Source organism: Mytilus edulis, chromosome 3 (genome assembly GCF_963676685.1).
Source record: "Mytilus edulis chromosome 3, xbMytEdul2.2, whole genome shotgun sequence".
In the NCBI taxonomy this organism is placed as follows: Eukaryota; Metazoa; Mollusca; class Bivalvia; order Mytilida; family Mytilidae; genus Mytilus; species Mytilus edulis.
The window spans coordinates 61,982,461-61,998,948 of record NC_092346.1 but is presented as its reverse complement, the minus strand read 5'-3'; the positions used below and the strand labels follow the sequence as shown (position 1 = coordinate 61,998,948).

General features: G+C 31.9%; 2 protein-coding genes across 3 annotated transcripts in view; one reads left to right on the top strand and one right to left on the bottom strand.

Moving 5' to 3' along the window:
* Positions 1 to 137: 137 nt before the first annotated feature.
* LOC139517047 (tRNA (guanine(37)-N(1))-methyltransferase-like) lies at positions 138 to 6,208 on the top strand. Its single transcript, XM_071307642.1, has 4 exons — positions 138 to 948; positions 3,134 to 3,322; positions 4,331 to 4,939; positions 6,148 to 6,208. The coding sequence occupies exons 1-4, from the start codon at positions 252 to 254 to the stop codon at positions 6,189 to 6,191; spliced, it is 1,539 nt and encodes a 512-aa protein (XP_071163743.1). The 5' UTR covers positions 138 to 251; the 3' UTR covers positions 6,192 to 6,208.
* A 5,291-nt stretch (positions 6,209 to 11,499) lies between these two features.
* The window catches only part of LOC139517044 (sulfotransferase 1B1-like), a 15,589-nt gene continuing 10,600 nt past the window's right edge, over positions 11,500 to 16,488 (bottom strand). For both annotated transcript variants that reach the window (XM_071307638.1, XM_071307637.1), the window contains exons 5-6: positions 14,276 to 14,447; positions 11,500 to 11,798 (exon numbers count right to left, since the gene is read on the bottom strand). In XM_071307638.1, the coding sequence (XP_071163739.1) occupies positions 11,686 to 11,798; positions 14,276 to 14,447 (285 nt within the window). In that variant the 3' untranslated portion in view covers positions 11,500 to 11,685. The remainder of the gene's footprint in view (positions 11,799 to 14,275; positions 14,448 to 16,488) is intronic.

The following is a 16,488-nucleotide window of genomic DNA, read 5'->3' as shown; positions in this document are numbered from 1 at the left end:
ATGCTATTTCATATAAAATTTAACTAATTGATTTTGAACGATTTTAGTTATATGAAATTTAACTAGGAGTAACAAGATATTTGTCTACAAATAGGCAATGTATTATTATTACCTATTAGTAAACTCTCCCACTCTTTAGTAAAGAGGACCAAAGAGTATCAACTTCCTGTTGATATTTTTGCACGTTTCTCGATGCAGAAATGACAAAACGTCCTTATCTTTGAAAAGTTCATTACCAAATAATTTCATTCATGTTCATTAAACAGCTTTTTCATCGATGTATTCCGAGATTATCATCTATAGATTCCAAAAGACTTGTAGTTGTAAGAACTGAAACAAATGGACATAAATTTCTCCAAGTTGCAAGATACAAGTTTTTTGATAGAATACCTCTGATTAATTTACAGGCCATTTCATCAAATTTCTATGATATTTTCAACAATTTAAAATTTAAAATGGATAACATTGACTCTGAATCTGAGGTGTCAGAATTGTGTCCCCCTAAACATGTTATAGGAATGAAAGTTTTAGACAAATCTGCCTTCAAAAGGACTTGTAAAATTCCAGGCGTTAAAGTACCAATTAAAGCAATAAAACAAATGAGTAAATGTATGAAGTTATCAATGCTGAGGATGCCAAAACTGAAACCCATAGCAGATCTTGAAAACTTTGATCCTGATTTTAAATCACACAAGCTATTTCTTCTCAATCCATTGAAATACAAGTCACTAGACGATTTTAGCAATGAAGAAAAACAAATGTGCAATGAAGCCGACGTAGACTTGACAAGTTTTCAGAAGTATGATACAGAGTTGTGCTATGAAAATTGGACAGCTTCAGAAATTATTCCAGCTATCGTAAAAACAAATGTCTCTGGATTTTCCATTATAGGGCATATAGCCCATCTTAATTTAAAAGACGAAGTCCTCCAATATAAACATATTATAGGTAATGATAACTTTTAAAGCAGTTGTGGGAAAACTGTTAGTTTAGTAATATAAGTTAGAGAAAATGTTGGTTTGTAATAATTACTTCATGTACAATCATAATGCATGTCAATCACTAAATGACATTGCATTCACATTTTAGAACAAATGCATTGTGCATGCATATTCAAATGTATTAATGTACCTTTACACAGATACAATATACAGTTGGTATAATTTTTTTTTACAAAGACAAGTGTCTGTGTCCTTGTCCAATACTTTTTTTATATTGAAATCTACATGGTAGCTAATTTTAGTAAAAAATGTATTAATCTGCTATTACTAATAAAGTTATTTCTTTCTTAACTTAAAAATTGACAACTTTCCATGAAATAAGGTCGTGAGTACTGTAATTAAAAAAATACACATTTGCACAATGTCAGATGAAATAAATTTGACCATGTTGTTTGTTTTTGTTTACCATGTTTACACTTCTTTTTATTACATGAGGAGTTGGTGATCTGTTGTACTCGCTATTGTCAAATATTTTTAGTTATTTCCATCATCCCTTCTAATGTTTTTTGTACACGAAAAAAATGAAATAAACTACATTTTAGTTAATTAGAATAAGAGTAAATTGGTAAATATATATTAAACTCCCCAAAACATACATGTAGCAGTTATACAATTACAATAGTATAACTACAAAGTTTGTAAATATTTCAACCAGTTTCAATTACATTGTTGTAGATAAAAAGAAAGCTTAAGACTTGAAAAAAAGTTTGTGAAAATTGTTTGCTTTAATTTACTTGGAGACTCTTTTTATGTTTAAACAGTTAAAGTCAATTAACGCATGATTAATTAGGCAAGGATTAATGTACATTTTGAATTTGTAGATATATTGTATAGTATATAGACAGTAATCTTTTATTAAAAGCTGTATTTTGAACTCTAACTGTCTTTTTATTAAATTTTAAAATGTTTAGTTTATGGGTTAATGTCTGATTTAATCGGTGTTAAACTACATGTAGACAAGATCAGTTTCTTTTATTCATGTGAAGTAAGAACTGTATTGGAGAGTCCAGTAATTATTTTTTTTCTCCAGAAAATGTATACTGTAAATTCAGAAATTATTGCTTGCAGTTATTATTGGGATTTTTATACGACCACAAAAATTGAAAAATTTTTGGGTCGTATATTGGTATCACGTTGTCGTCGTCCGAAGACATATGGTTTCCGGATAATAATAACTTAAGTATAAGTAAATAGAAATCGATGCCTCTGCTGGTGGACTATTAGTCCCCGAGGGTATCACCAGCCCAGTAGCCAGTACTTCGGTACTGGCATGAAAATACGGATTTTATGTGTTATTAAAATTTCCTGTTACAAAATATTAAAAATTATTATAAATTAAGGAATGAATCTCCCTCATGCAAAGCTCTGATTCCTTTCACGGATTTGGCTATACTTTTTTGACCTTTTGGATTATAATAGCTCTTCATCTTTTATATAAGCTTTGGATTTCAAATATTTTGGCCACGAGCATCACTGAAGAGACATGTATTGTCGAAATGCGCATCTGGTGCAAGAAAATTAGTACCGTCAATTTTATTACTACCACTGGGTCGATGCCTCTGCTGGTGGACTATTAGTCCCCGAGGGTATCACCAGCCCAGTAGCCAGTACTTCGGTACTGGCATGAAAATACGGATTTTATGTGTTATTAAAATTTCCTGTTACAAAATATTAAAAATTATTATAAATTAAGGAATGAATCTCCCTCATGCAAAGCTCTGATTCCTTTCACGGATTTGGCTATACTTTTTTGACCTTTTGGATTATAATAGCTCTTCATCTTTTATATAAGCTTTGGATTTCAAATATTTTGGCCACGAGCATCACTGAAGAGACATGTATTGTCGAAATGCGCATCTGGTGCAAGAAAATTAGTACCATCAATTTTATTTTACAATAATGAAAACCTTGCAATAATTTCTGAATTTACAGTATCTAACTCCATTTATACTCTTAAACCTAACAGCACATGCATATGCATTCTCCTGTGTTCTGGTGAAAAAAATCAAATTCTGAGATAGAAAAGCATTTACTACATTACCTAAACAGAAATTTGATATGTTATATACTTGTACATGTTATGTTACTTACCTTGTATCAGTATGTTGATCTTTCTTCAATTTCTATTGCAGGCCAGGTTTTAATGGATAAAAACCCTTCAGTGAAAACAGTAGTAAACAAAACTGGTCAAATAGATAATACTTTCCGTAATTTTAAAATGGAATTAATAGCTGGGGAAGACAATATGATGGCTCAAGCAAAAGAACATGGATTTACATTTGAGTTTGACTTCTCAAAAGTATATTGGAATCCCAGATTGAGTAAGTTTTATGATTTTTTATTTGTTACATTTCCATGCATAATTTATGGTTGTACCAGCGACATGTTTTGGCATGCAGCTTACTTACAGATGATATATCTATTTTTTTTATATACAGTTGCAATGTACAAATATGATGTAATAAAAAATAGCTGAATGACAATTTAAATTCAATTTGCATAGATAACCAGACTGATCATTCACAAGGCTTATGTTTAGTACATGTATGATAAGGGCCTCTGGGAAACTATTAAACCATGATATTCTCTAAAATAAAGTATTGTTGCTGTTGTTAAGTGAGAAGTATAACTTGTACAAATAATTTTATAAACTTGATAATGTGAGTTATATTTTCTTGCAAAAGATAGGTGAAAGTTACCAAAGTGACATTCAAATGTGAATTTGTCGGTTTCAGATATCTCTTTAAAGGTTGAATTATCTCCCCTTAGTCTGATTGTCAGTTATCTCCTTTCTTGTTAAACTTTTCATATGGTTGTAATCTGTTATTTACATGTTATAAGGCAGTTTAAATAAATTATATGAAAGCAGTAATTGTGACATCACTGACTGGATATCCTATAAATCCATCAAACAGTAATTGAGCATGTTATATAGGTTGGTGTCTGTTGAAACATTTATACCCACTGCATTTATTGGCACCTGTCCTTAGTCAGGAACCAGCTGTTGCTCAGTGGTGGTATGTTGATGTAGTTCATAAGTCTTTCTCATTTTTTTAATATTTTTTTTTAGATTAAAATATTAAATTGTTAGTTTTCCTGTTTGAATTTGTTTTACACTAGACCTTTATAGCTTGCTGTTTTGTGTTGAAGGACATACTTTGACCTATAATGGTTTACTTTTTACACATTGTGACTAGGATGGAGAAATGTCTCATTGACACTCTTATCACATATTTTAATCTTTACTTAACCGACTCCCTCTCTAATAAAATGCACCCTCATGAAATTTTGATGATAACCAATATGTTTTATATGTTGTTTACTTGTAGGTTCTGAGCATCAAAGGGTTGTTAAAGAAATAAAAGAAGGAGATATTGTCTATGATGTTTTTGCTGGTGTAGGACCATTTGCTATACCTGCTGCTAAATCAAGGAAAGCTATTGTTTTTGCTAATGACTTGAATCCTAGTTCTTATGAAAGTCTTTGTAAAAACATCAAACTAAACAAAATTAAGACAGAAGTAAACTGCAGTAATTTAGATGGGAGAGAATTCATCAAGACAATAGTCAAACCTGACATTTTAAAAAGATGGAAAAATTATAAGGAAACAGAAAATAAGACAAATTTGAAAGTTGTTATGAATTTACCAGCTCTTGGTATTGAGTTTACTGATACATTTCAGTCATTATTTGTTGATATTGATGACAACATAAAACCTACATCATCTGATTTACTTCCTTATATGTATGTGTATTGTTTTACAAAGAGTGAGTCACCTGAAGCTGATGTGAAACAGAGAATAGAGAGTACAATAGGATCACCATTACCAGATAACTTTACCATTCATAATGTTAGGAATGTAGCCCCTAAAAAAGAAATGATGTGTGTGTCTTTCCATATGCCAGCTGAGGTTCTATTTAGACAAAAACCAAAGGAGGGTAAGCTTTAATTTTAATTTATTCCACAAGCATGATTTACTATAGCAGCAAAACAGATTTTTTTTTGCAGACAACTATATATATATTAATTGAACAAATACACAAAAAAAATCCCAATTGCTTACTGTTCATTTGAGTTTTTGAGGGATTAAATTTTATCTGTGTTGTCACCACTTACTTTATGCCCCACCATAGCAGAGGAGGCATTAAGTTTTACCCTTGTCCTACTGTACGTACTTCCATTGGTCCTGAAGGTTGTTTCTGTTCTCTAACTTTAGTTTACCTCAACCAAATGTTGTGAAACTTATACACAATGCTAATTACGGTACCACAAAATACAGATCAAGTTTGTATTTTGGTGTTTTCACTGTTACAGTTCGAGCATTATGTCTGTTTACAAATGGAAAAATTGCTGATTTTTTTGTTTCTGTTCTCTAATTTAATTTTGCCTTTACCAAATGTTATGAAACTTGCTGATAATTATTACCTCAAATCTCAGATCAAGTACAAGTTTGGGTAGCATGACTTTAATGTTCTTCAGTTATGTCCCTTTATAACTTTATATGATATGCAAGCAGGGGCATCATCTGTGTCCCATGGACACATTACTCATTTATCTTAAGAGTAAGACATCATTTATTTCTTAAACACAAGTACCTGAATACTATGACTATGACTACTGGTGTAATGTGTAATTACATATACTAGTACATCCTGCACTACAAAGAGTGACCGTCTTTTGTCATTTCTTTTTTTTTTTTACCATGTGGAGAATTTTATGGCCATGGTCTGTGTTTGACACTCTGAGTCTGGGATACATTGTTTAGGATGTTTAGAGTTCAATATATCATAAAGACACCTGACACCTGTCATTCACTCATCTGATTATTGTTGTAGACTGCATGATGACCTCTAGATGACTTTGAGTTAATAATCTCATTGTGTTGCTGACTCATTGATGCATACCCAACATCTTCTTTTGTTCATACATTTATTTGTTGTTTATTTTCTTAAATCATAGGAGAGACATTGTTAGATCAAAATTGTGATCTATTTTGATATGGATAGATTTACTTTTTAATGGATATTGACTCCATTTGAATGATTTATCAGTAACCAAACATGTTTGTATAATATGTATTAAGGTAGATGTATGTTATCATAGAACAAAGTGAAACTTTAAAATATATTATTACTCTTTTTTTAAGGTGATGGACCTGAAGTGAAGAAAAGAAGGATAGAATCGGAATAAAATAACAGTTGACTGTTTACATGTGTTAATTAATTTGTCACTTTACAAATTTACTCTAAAACTGCTTGGTCAATTAAAACAAAACTTGGCATGAATGATGTAGAGTAGGTCTATAACAAATCTTCCTCACTTGATTCTGGTGTGAAGAAAACCATGGCTACTAGAGAGGCTAGTATAATTATGATTGGCAAATTTTTAAGATCTTCAGTGATATACCAAGGCAAAAAATGTTGAAACTTCAAGGGAATGATATAAAGAAAGCCATTTGAAGCAAAAATTGGCAGACATTACCATGATTATCTTGATTAATTAAGAGGTACATTTGCAAGATCAGAAAATAAGACTCCAAAGAGCCTCTAGTTTAGGTAAATTCCTTCTCTTCCTTTAAGGTAATGTTTAGCCATATTGATTTGAAAGAGGGGGAAAGATACCAGAGGGACATTCAAACTCATAAATCTAAAATAAACAGACAAACAATAGTACACAAAACACAACATAGAAAACTTAAGACTAAGCAACACGAGCCCCACCGAAAACTAGGGGTGATCTCAGGTGCTACGGAAGAGTAAGCAACTCCTGCTCCAAATGTGGCACCCTTCCTATTGCTCATGTCAGTACTAAACCGATAACAAGTAAAAATAATTACATAGAGTTGTAGCAGAATCTGGACTTGTAGCCACTACCTTACCTAATAGAACAGAACAGAACAGAACATATTTTATTTCCAATTAAGGGCCCACAAGGGGCATACAGAGCATACATGAATAAGGCAAAAGAATATTGATTTGCATAGATACATAGATACAAACAATTTTTTACATACAGTTACAATACAATTACTAACTCATATTCACTTTAATAAATTTACCAACAGCATTAAGGACCTGATTGTCTTCACAGTTTAATAAATAAATAAATTTATGCTGATTATCAAGTATAGAAAAATTCGGAATTCTTTGGCAAACAAAGTCAAAGAGAGCATCTCTATCCGATTTAAAGTTTTCACAGTTAGTTAAAAAAATGGATTTCATCTTCAACACAGCCAGAGGAGCATTTTTTGCAAATTCTTTCATTTCGTGGAATATTTGAAAAAAGACCAACTTCAATTCGAAGCTTAGGCCACGGTTTTTTAATTTGTTGGTTTACGGATTTTCTCCATGAAAAAGTCGGGTCGGTCGGTCGGGATAAAAATAAAAAAAATACCTTTCAAGACAGAAAACTGATATGCAAAATAAATATATATTTCACCTTTCTTTTGTTTGTTATCCTATTTTGTCATCATTTCTTAAATTTTAGTTTAATGAAATATTATTGCTCAGTTGAAATAAAAATTGCATGACATTGCCTAATAATTTCCCGTAAAAAAGGGGGTGCACGGACAAAGACATAATTAAATTTCATAAAGGAAGACAAATTCACATAGCTCTTAATCAATTCCAGAAAACTTGGTGAATAATGATCTTCAAGAACGAAAACTGATAAAGAAATAAATGTAAAAGCGTGGTAAGAAAATAATTTTCAACACACGCGTCAAAAACGTAATAGACTCGTCCACTGGAAAAAACGAGAATATCGGGTTAATCTGTTGTCACGCATTCCCGTTTTTATCCAAATGGACGAAAAAATTTTATTATCTATGAAACAAGAAAATTTTAAATGATCTGTTAATATTCAGTACTTTAACTTGATGTCCTGAACTTCCACCTGTCCACATTTGGACAAGTCTATTTCTATGAGAAAATGCATCTTACGGACTGTTGACAAATAAGAGAAACGAACTTATTGTGTAATTGGTTTTAAACACGGGTTTCGTTCCACAAAAATATTTGTCCAAACGACATGTCAAGGTCATTAATAATTGATTTATCTATTTTTAGAAACGTAAACTGGAAGTTTCATTTTTTCACAGCAGAAAGTGTTATCAATTCTGTTAGTGATTAATGCATTTCATTTTATAAAAAAAGGCTAATTTATTTATTTTTCAGGGATAATGCATTTGTTAGGGTCGGCGGGAATGAAAAAGCATGAAAAGTCAATTTTATTTTTATTCTGGAAATAGGCAAAATCAGGTCGGCGGATCCGTAAACCAACAAATTAAAAAATCCTGGCCTTATGAGCAGAAATATGTAATTTGCATATAGATCTTCTAAAATCAAAGTTCTTAATTAAAGAAAGATAATTTTCATAACCAAAATTCTGCTTAAATTTCACATTATTAAACAGTTTTCCATCAGAAGCTTTATTTTGGCTAGCATACCAATTGCTAATATATTTAGTGTGAATTAATTTACTAGATATGTTCAAAAATTTATATTGTCCGAAATGTTTTACTTCTTGTTTAATTTCAAAAACTTCTAATACTTTTTATACGACCACAAAAATTTTAATTATTTGGTCGTATATTGCTATCACGTTAGCGTCGTCGTCGTCGTTGTCCGAATCCTTTCCACAAAAGGAAGGTTGGGATTGATTTTGGGAGTTTTGGTCCCAACATTTTAGGAATTAGGGGCCAAAAAGGGCCCAAATAAGCATTTTCTTGGTTTTCGCACTATAACTTTAGTTTAAGTGAATAGAAATCTATGAAATTTTGACACAAGGTTTATGACCACAAAAGGAAGGTTGGGATTGATTTTGGGAGTTTTGGTTCCAACAGTTTAGGAATTAAGGGCCAAAAAAGGGCCCAAATAAGCATTATTCTTGGTTTTCGCACAATAACTTTAGTATAAGTAAATAGAAATCAATGAAATTTTAACACAAGGTTTATGACCACAAAAGGAAGGTTGGGATTGATTTTTGGAGTTGAGGTCACAACAGTTTATGAATTAAGGGCCATAAAGGGGCCCAAATAAGCATTATTTTTGGTTTTTGCACCATAACTTTAGTATAAGTATATAGAAATCTATGAAATTTAAACACAAGGTTTATGACCATAAAAGGAAGGTTGGGTTTGATTTTGGGAGTTTCGGTCCTAACAGTTTAGGAATAAGGGGCCCAAAGGGTCCAAAATTGAACTTTGTGTGATTTCATCAAAAATTGAATAATTGGGGTTCTTTAATATGCCGAATCTAACTATGTATGTAGATTCTTAATTTTTGGTCCCGTTTTCAAATTGGTCTACATTAAGGTCCAAAGGGTCCAAAATTAAACTTAGTTTGATTTTAACAAAAATTGAATCCTTGGGGTTCTTTGATATGCTGAATTTAAAAATGTACTTAGATTTTTAATTATTGGCCTAGTTTTCAAGTTGGTCCAAATGGGGGGTCCAAAATTAAACTTTGTTTGATTTCATCAAAAATTGAATAAATGGGTTCTTTGATATGCCAAATCTAACTGTGTATGTAGATTCTTAATTTTTGGTCCAGTTTTCAAATTGGTCTACATTAAGGTCCAAAGGGTCCAAAATTAAACTAAGTTTGATTTTAACAAAAAATAAATTCTTGGGCTTATTTGATATGCTTTATCTAAATATGTACTTTGATTTTTGATTATGGGCCCAGTTTTCAAGTTGGTCCAAATCAGGATTCCATATCAAGTATTGTGCAATAGCAAGAAATTTTCAATTGCACAGTATTGCACAATAGCAAGAAATATCTAATTGCACAATATTGTGCAATAGCAATTAATTTTCAATTGGAGTTATCTTTCTTTGTATAGAATAGTAGTTGATAATATATGTTGGAAATTTGCCGGACATGACTATGATGTCATTTTCTATTTTTATTTGCCAATAACGTTATGTAAATAACTTCATTGGAAATTTGCCAATATAAAATGTTGCTGATGAAGCTTTTTTTCCTTATCTTATCTAAAATGTTTTTAGATAATGTATGTTGGACATTTGCCAGACATGACTATGATGTCATTTTCTATTTTTATTTGCCAATAACTTTATGTAAATAACTTCATTGGAAATTTGCCAATATAAAATGTTGCTGATGAAGTTTTTTTTTATTGTTTTATACAATAAACAATGTATATTCACTTTTACTACCAACCAATCTTTACCATTCAGTGATAACAAGCACTTTATTTTACATTTTAATATTTTATGATGTATTTAAAAGAGGAGTTATTGTTGAAACTCCATTAGAAATTTGAATTGATATCAGTTTTGGAAAAAGGGAAACGGGGATGTGAAAAAAAAGGGGGGGGGGGGGTTTAAATTTTTCTCATTTCAGATTTCATAAATAAAAAGAAAATTTCTTCAAACATTATTTTGAGAGGATTAATATTCAACAGCATAGTGAATTGCTCAAAGGCAAAAAAAACTTAAGTTCATTAGACCACATTCATTCTGTGTCAGAAACCTATGCTGTGTCAACTATTTAATTTTAGATTTAAAAAGTTTGAAGAAGAAATCTTTAATTGATTTGTAAAATCTTGACATTTGTTTTGTGTAAAAAAAACAACATGTAATGTCAAAAATTTGATCACAATCCAAATTCAGAGCTGTATCACGCTTGCATGTTTTGTCCATACTTGCCCCAACTGTTCAGGGTTCGACCTCTGCGGTCCTATAAAGCTGCGCCCTGCGGAGCACCTGGTTTAACAAATGAGAACCAAGAAGTTATGTTAGATTTGTGAAGCTCTTGGCTGCATTTATAAGCATCTTTCAATAGACTGAATTCAGTTGTAAGATTTTCAAATCTATACCAGTATTTTACAATTGACTTTACAATATCATAATGTAAGGGGAAACGTCCCAGTTCTGATAATACAGCAAAATTGACACTCGTTTTGTGTACACCAAGTATAAATTTAGAAAATTTAAGATGGAGATTCTCACACTTAAGATTTTTAAAAACATTTTCAAGATTAAATAAGGAAGACTGTAATTTATTACAAGAGACATTATAACCTCCCCATACCTCTGAATTATATAACAGAATGGGTTTAAGGGTATGATCAAAAATATGAACACAAGATTTTATTCCAGGAGACAAATTGACAAAATCCTTTCTAAGTTTATAGTAGGCCTTAAGAGCCTTATTATATATGTAGTCTGGTGAATTCATTGATTAAACTTATTTCACAGCATTTATCATTTTCATCTAGATCAAAACTTAGACAGGAACTGAGAGCCGAACTTACACTATGGTACAAAAAACAAAATAAAAAAGTAACATGTGGCATGATTGCTAATGAGATAACTTTCAACAAGAGACCAAATGGTGCAGAAGAATGTAACTGTATACCTGTTTTACTTTTGATATAACATATTAAATGGAAATCAATCGATGCCCTTTTTACGGAAATTTCGTCTATTCATGTAACATTAATTACAAAATGAAATGCATGGACTCAAGTCTGAAAGATGATACTTGACTTTATTTTATTGCCTGAAATCTTTGATGAGTTTATTTTGATTATTTGTCATGCATGTTCCAAAAGTCTTTTTGTAATGTTTCATAAAGTCGAACAATATGTGCATAAAAGTGTACAACAGAAGCAACTGCTTGTTTTATACACTGCTTAGTCCTACATTTTTTATCATTCATATGGTGAATTTAATGTCCAAATTTAAATCAGCTATTTTTTCCTGAAACAATTTATCAAACTTCTCATTCTGTGCTACTGTAAAAACCCTCTTCCATCCACCCACTTTACCTGCAAAATAAACATATTTGATTATATACATTCTGGTTAAATCATAGCATTATTTAAAATATAATTAAAAAGATATACATTTGTATGTATAAAGGTCAATTGGACAGCAACAAAAAAGCACAATAAAACAAAACAAAAACATTTAAAAATTGACATACTAGGATTTTTAGTAAAAGTCAAGACTTAAAGTCAATATCATTTGTCAAATTTGAATTTTCTCGAAGTCTAAATGGTGATTTAAAACAGTGCCTACCACAGCTCCAAGTCAATGTAAAAAAAGAGGAACGAAAGATACCAAAGGGACAGTCAAACTCATAAATCTAAAACAAACTGACAACGCCATGGCTAAAAATGAAAAAGACAAACAGAAAAACAATAGTACACATGACACAACATAGAAAACTAAAGAATAAACAACACGAACCCCACCAAAAACTAGGGGTGATCTCAGGTGCTCCGGAAGGGTAAGCAGATCCTGCTCCACATGTGACACCCATCGTGTTGCTTATGTGATTACAAATCCGGTAAATAGTCTAATTCGGTAGGTCACATTCATGAAAGGGAAGGGGATTGTAGTTACGACGTAAGGAACATATCCGATATCATTTTTGAAACGGTTATTCCATAACGGTCAACAAACTCGTGATGGCGTCCGTAAAATTTACGAAGGGATGATTTCAACTTCACCATTTGGAACTCTTGGTTAAATAGCTTCCTTGTGAGCAGTAACCCTCTATCAAGAAAATCAGGATAGGAAATGCAAGCACGGGGATATCGTATCAATTGGGAGATATATACCCCGTATGCAGGTGCTGCTGGAATGTTGCTACTTAGAAATGGAAAGTTCACATTTGGAAAGCTGAAATCATCTCTTTTGTCGTAAAGTTTTGTTTTCAACCGACCCTCATTGTCAATTTCTAGATATAAGTCAAGATATGAAGCCGACTTAACTGTATCTGTAGTATCCTTTATCTCCAATTCGATGGGATAGATGCGTCCCACATAGTCACCAAATTTTGGATTGTTCAGTGAAAGAACGTCATCTATATAGCGGAAAGTAAATTAAAGGATATTGCTAACTTCTTATCTTTCTTCCTAAGAAGTTCCTGCATGAAGTCAGCCTCATAATTATAAAGAAACAAGTCGGCAAGTAGAGGGGGCACAGTTTGTTCCCATTGGAATGCCGACAGTCTGTTGAAAAACACGTCCTCCGAACGTAACAAATATGTTGTCAATCAAAAAATCAAGCATCATGATAATATCGGTTTCAGAGAATTTTTTGTTTGAATCAGAGTGATTCTTTACAAAGTATGATTTATCCCTCCCTAAGACAAGATACTTGTATCTACGTTGGCCATTCTTTTTTATGAAGCAAAGTAATACCAACTCTTTCAATTTGTCTTTTAGTTTGGAATGTGGAATACTTGTGTAAAGAGTAGAAAAGTCAAATGTTTTAATACTGTTACAAGATGAAAGAGAGTTAGATTGTATGTACTCTAAAAGATCTTTGGAATTTTTAAGTATCCACATCTGATACACGCCACCTCTAGAATAGGCAGTTTCACAATAACTTTGAAGCCCGTCTTTGATTGCTGATAAAATAGATGTTAATAATTTAGAAAGAGGTTTCGTGGAGCACTTGGAAGACCCAGCAATATACCGTTGTTTGTAAGGACACTTATGTAGTTTAGGTATCCAATACAGTGATGGAAGATCCAGTTCTTCAGCTTTGGTTAAAAATACCCATTTTTAGTTTAAATATAAATATTTATTCTAGAGTTATCTTTTGTTGATCAGTCAAGATATATCACTTGACAATATTTGTTCACCAAATAAAACAACATCTTTACAATCTTTGTTATTAATCTATGATTGATTGATTGTTGGTTGCTTAGCATTTTATATCTAGACTTTTATATGTTCCAGTTCACCTGTGGTTGTCCTATCATATTTATACCCTTTCATGCAATATATGAAAAGTTGGGGGTATAATGTTTTACCTCTGTCTGTCTGTCAGTCCATCCATCCGTCAGTCTTTCCGTTCGTCCCATGAATATTTTTTGTCAGGAACTACATCATAAGGATTTCTGACATTTGGTTTCAGGGTTTATATAAATTAGTATGCCCTGTGATGCTTTTTCATATTCTTCACTCAATTACTTTCTGTTTACCGAACACTTGTATCATTTACCACATGATAGCCAAGCTGAAAATTTTCGTCACATTTTTCTCAGGAACTACAATACAAGGATTTCTGAATTGCTTTTAAGGTTTATATAAGTCAGCTACACTGTGTGATGCATTTTCAGATTCATCACTCAACAACTTCCTATATACCGAAATATATGAGTGTCACTGTGGGTATCATTAGTGCCAGAGCCGTAGCTCACACTCTCACTTGTTGAAGAATGTGTTGAATTGTAATTATTTAATGGTTAATTTAATTTAATTATGAATGTTTCAAAATAATGATTTACCTTCTCTATAGATTCCAATACCGTTAGTGTTTTCTTTCCAATGACTTTTGTCATAAAATTTATCCTTTTGCATCGATTCAAATTGACACTTGTCCTGGATATCTTTTAACAACTTTTCATTATAGGGTTTCTCTAGAAATTTTGCTAATTTTCTAATTTCTTCGATGCCATTCTGAAAAAAAAGGTATATTTTAAAAAAAGACTGAAAGAATTATTTTATGCACCACTTGCAATCAGATTAAGTTAATGAAATTAAAACACTGATGATAATAAGAATAAGCAAACACACACACACAAAACTCAATCTTAAAAAAGCACTTCAGCCAATATTAGAGAGTAAGTAGATATAGGAAGGTATGAGTGCCAATGAGACAACTTTCAATCCATGTAACAATTTATAAAAGTAAACCATTATAGCTCAAGGTACGGTCCTCAACACGAAGCATAGCTTCACACAGAACTGCAAGCCATGAAGGACCCCAAAATAACTAGTGTAAAACCATTCAAAGATTTTCAAACGGGAAAACCAACGGTCTAATCTATATAAAAAACGAGAAACACTTATAAACCACATAAACAGACGACAACCACTGAACATCAGATTCGTGACTTAGGACAGGTGCAAACAATTGCAAAAGCATGGTAGCTTTAATACTTATACAGGTTAACTTCTTTGAACTAGCTTTCAATAACCGCCAGCATGTATGTAATATTTAACATTGAAATACATGCACATGTGTGTTTGTTGTGTGTTAATATGTAACTTTGGTTATTATTCTATGGACTTGAAATAAAAAAAAGGGTGAAAGTGAACAAACAAACGGAAGTTTTTAACGATCATGACTGACTATACAGCCCTTGGACTATCGGTTCATGAAAGTGAATGAACGAATCTAGTAAAAACCAACAACATGTAAAACATATTAATGTGTCCAGTTTGAAGCTTGGTCAGGGGTTGTCCCTAATGGAATCTTGTGTTATGGTATATCTTCGATTTTTTTTCTCTGTTACATTTAAAAAAAACTACAGTGGTGATCAGTGGTTGTGTTGACTCAGAGTGATTTGAAGCATGACCTATTAAATACTCATAAAGTTTTTAACGATCATGACTGACTATACAGCCCTTGGACTATCGGTTCATGAAAGTGAATGAACGAATCTAGTTAAAACCAACAATATGTAAAACATATTAATGCGTCCAGTTTGAAGCTTGGTCAGGGGTTGTCCCTAATGGAATCTTGGGTTATGGTATATCTTTGAATTTTTTTCTGTTACATTTAAAAAAAAACTCCAGTGGTGATCAGTGGTTGTGTTCACTCAGAGTGATTTGAAGCATGACCTATTAAATACTCATAAAGTTTATTAATATGTATTAAGCATGCAGAACCTTCAAATAAGTGGGAGATGAATATTGTATATGCAGGTGTTACCGCAATATTGCTACTTAAAGATCGAAAATATGAAATGCTTAATCACAAGTTTGGTTTCTTCTTCTTAAAGTAGTCATTTCGTAGCAGACCCTTATTGTCAAATTCTAGATGGCGAAGGTATGCAGTATTCAAAAACTGTATTTTTGACATCTTTTTTTATCTGGTTTAGCGAATGTTGCTAAACATATATACATTTAGTGAGTTGAAAAAAAACTTCATACAGAGTCCAGAAAATTCTTGGTTTTTGCCCTTTTTTCGGTTTTTAATTCCTAAACGATTTGGCCCATAACCCTCCAAATCAACCCTAAATTTACCCTCAGTATATTTGGTGTATTGAATAACTGTAAGGTTTACATGTCCAACTGGCTGTTGTAACCTGACCTTGACCTCATTTTAAGGGTTGCGTGGTCAACGTTAAGTTTTTTGAGTTTTTGTCTAAGGTCAGATGACACCTGCCAGTTGGACATGTACACATTACAACCAAACTGTCATACAAGTGAGAGGTTTAGCTAGATATAAAACCAGGTTCAATCCACCATTTTCAACAGAAGAAAATGCCTGTACCAAGTCAGGAATATGATAGTTGTAATCCATTAGTTTGATGTATTTTAACTTTTGATTTTGCCATTTGAAAAGGGATTTTCCGTTTTGAATTTTCCTCGTAGTTCAGTATTTTTGTGATTTTACTTCATACTATATGCAATAGTTAAAAAAAATGAAATATTTTCTTGTGAAGGCAAGGCGTGCGTCTGACGTATTACATTATAAGTCTGGTGCCTTTTC

Excerpts from the sequence above, each read along its gene's own strand:
- LOC139517047 (XM_071307642.1), top strand. The coding sequence starts at position 252 with ATGTTCATTAAACAGCTTTTTCATCGATGTATTCCGAGATTATCATCT. Across the intron at positions 949-3,133 it reads CCAATATAAACATATTATAG|GCCAGGTTTTAATGGATAAA; the intron begins GTAATGATAACT and ends TTTCTATTGCAG. Across the intron at positions 4,940-6,147 it reads TAGACAAAAACCAAAGGAGG|GTGATGGACCTGAAGTGAAG; the intron begins GTAAGCTTTAAT and ends TCTTTTTTTAAG.